Raw genomic sequence first — 2,500 nt, forward strand, 5'->3', positions numbered from 1 at the left:
GCGGGTGTCCTTTACCCGCAGCCCACTTCCCGAGGCGTTGTCCCTCAACTCAGTCGAGATGTTTCAGATTCTCAAGGAGGCGTCACTGCGTTCGGACAAATCCATACACGCTACACCACTTCTGTTAGGCGGATGCCTGCTCAGCAGCATAAACCAGCGTGCTTAGTCAGGCCTTGAGCGATTGTACATAGGTTTGTGTATCTGTCAGAGCGGATTTTTCCAACAGAATTATGCAAGAGGACAACTCTACTGTTTTTCAGTGCGCCAAATGCGTGCTGTACACGGGACCTCGGTTTATCATCTCATCCGAATTTGCAGCCAATCTTGGGAGAAAGGGCGAGAGCGGGAATCGAACCCAGACTCTCATCGGATACTGTATTGGCAGACGAGCGTCTTAGCCTTTCTGCCAGAGAAAATCCACCACGCATACAAATCACACCAGAGGAACAGCCAAGACGTCATCCCCCCTCTCCTCCCTCCCTTCAGACAGCCAGGGCTCCCCTCAGAACGCCAGACGGACCTCCCACCCCACCCCTCAGAACGCCAGACGGACCTCCCACCCCTCAGAACGCCAGACGGACCTCCCACCCCTCAGAACGCCAGACGGACCTCCCACCCCACCCCCCAGAACGCCAGACGGCCCTCCCACCCCACCCCTCAGAACGCCAGACGGACCTCCCACCCCACCCCTCGGAACGCCAGACGGACCTCCCACCCCACCCCTCAGAACGCCACACGGACCTCCCATCCCACCCCTCGGAACGCCACACGGACCTCCCACCCCTCAGAACGCCAGACGGACCTCCCACCCCACCCCTCAGAACGCCAGACGGACCTCCCACCCTCAGAACGCCAGACGGACCTCCCCCCCATCCCCCCCAGAACGCCAGACGGACCTCCCACCCCTCAGAACGCCAGACGGACCTCCCACCCGGACAGCCATCCAGGACCTCACCCCCTGGAACAACGTAACACTTCACCGAACCCAGACCCCAGCCCTGAACAACCTGACCTCAGGGTGTTTGCCAACAGGTCTCAGAACTCCACTCTAAAAGACATACACATGAATGTTGTACTCACGCAGATCGTGATGACAATCGGCCCGTTCAGAATCCAGTAGTAGCCATCCTCGTGTGTGTTCCAGCATCTGAAGTAGTGGCAGCTTTTTGATTAATTATGAAGACTTGATATTGTTGATAATGATGGCATCTACATGGCGCTTACGCTTGTCCAGAGACTACTATTACAACAACAACTACTAGTACAACTACTACTACTACTACTACTACTTCATCATTTGTGGGTTGTGACTCTCACGTTCACTTGTATACGCAAGTGGAATTCTACGTGTTTGACCGGTTTACCCCCGCTGTGCAGGCAGTCATACTCCGTTTTCGGGGGTTGAGAGGTGCATGCCAGGTATGTTCTTGTTTCCATAACCCACACAAACGCTTGCATGGATTACGGGATCTTTAACTCTCTCCATACGAACGGCGAAAGAGACGACGTTAACAGCGTTTCATCCCAATTACCATCATCAAAATATTGCAAGCGGAAGGCTCTTATACTGAAGAGGTGAATGTTGACAAAGAATACCACAATTCTGACGACGGAAGCTAAAGGTTGGGTCATTCAGACACCCACTGGACATCCGAGGGGTCTGTGTAGAGGAGAAGAGAGGACTGGCCGTACTGAGTGAGTTAATGTACGTATTTGATCTTCAGCGTGCGTATACACACGAAGAGGGTTCAGGCACTAGCTGTTCTGAACATATGTTGATGTGGGAGATTGGAAAAATCTCCACCCTTTACCCAACAGACGCCGTGCCCGGGATTGGAACCCGGGACCCTCAGATTGAAAGTCCAACGCTTTAACCACTCGGCTGTTGCCCCCCGTCTTGTCCAGGGACAAAGCAAAGCTTTCATACCAATCATTCACACGCATGAATACTACTGCTTCACATGGATGACGGACGTAACGAAGAATAACCTACATGTGAATAGAAAGTTCAGTTTTCTATCATTTTCTTTCACTTAGCACATGATCAGTATATCCTTATTGATTGTTGTTGTTCATTCTGCTTACGTTTTGTTTCATGTATTATTTGTGTGTACGACACGTGTTTCCATATGAATGTATACGGGTCAGTGTCCTTACAGGAAATGTTCCGCTCTCTCTCTCTCTCTCTCTCTCTCTCTCATCCCTCACTCTCTCTCTCTCACTCTCTTTCACTCTCTCTCTCTCACACCCCTAACTGTCTTAACTCTCTCTCTTTCACCCCCCCCTCTCTCTCTCACAACACACTCTCTCTCTAATCCCTCACTCTCTCTCTCTCACACTCTTTCACTCTCTCTCTCTCTCACCTAACTCTCTCTCTTTCACCCCTAACTCTATCTCTTAACTCTCTCTCTCTCTCTCACACACACACACTCTCTCTCTCTCTCTCTCTCTCTCTCTCTCTCTCTCTCTCTCCCGCACTGTGCAGTAAAGATGAATATCA

General features: G+C 51.4%; 1 protein-coding gene across 1 annotated transcript in view; it reads right to left on the reverse strand.

Annotated features, from left to right (window-relative positions):
* The window catches only part of LOC143295965 (glucagon-like peptide 1 receptor), a 44,426-nt gene that overhangs the window by 8,352 nt on the left and 33,574 nt on the right, over positions 1-2,500 (reverse strand). The window contains exon 9 of the mRNA XM_076607675.1: positions 1,081-1,147. Coding sequence (XP_076463790.1) covers positions 1,081-1,147 — 67 coding nt within the window. The remainder of the gene's footprint in view (positions 1-1,080; positions 1,148-2,500) is intronic.

Source organism: Babylonia areolata, chromosome 2 (assembly GCF_041734735.1).
Source record: "Babylonia areolata isolate BAREFJ2019XMU chromosome 2, ASM4173473v1, whole genome shotgun sequence".
NCBI classification, from domain to species: domain Eukaryota; kingdom Metazoa; phylum Mollusca; class Gastropoda; order Neogastropoda; family Buccinidae; genus Babylonia; species Babylonia areolata.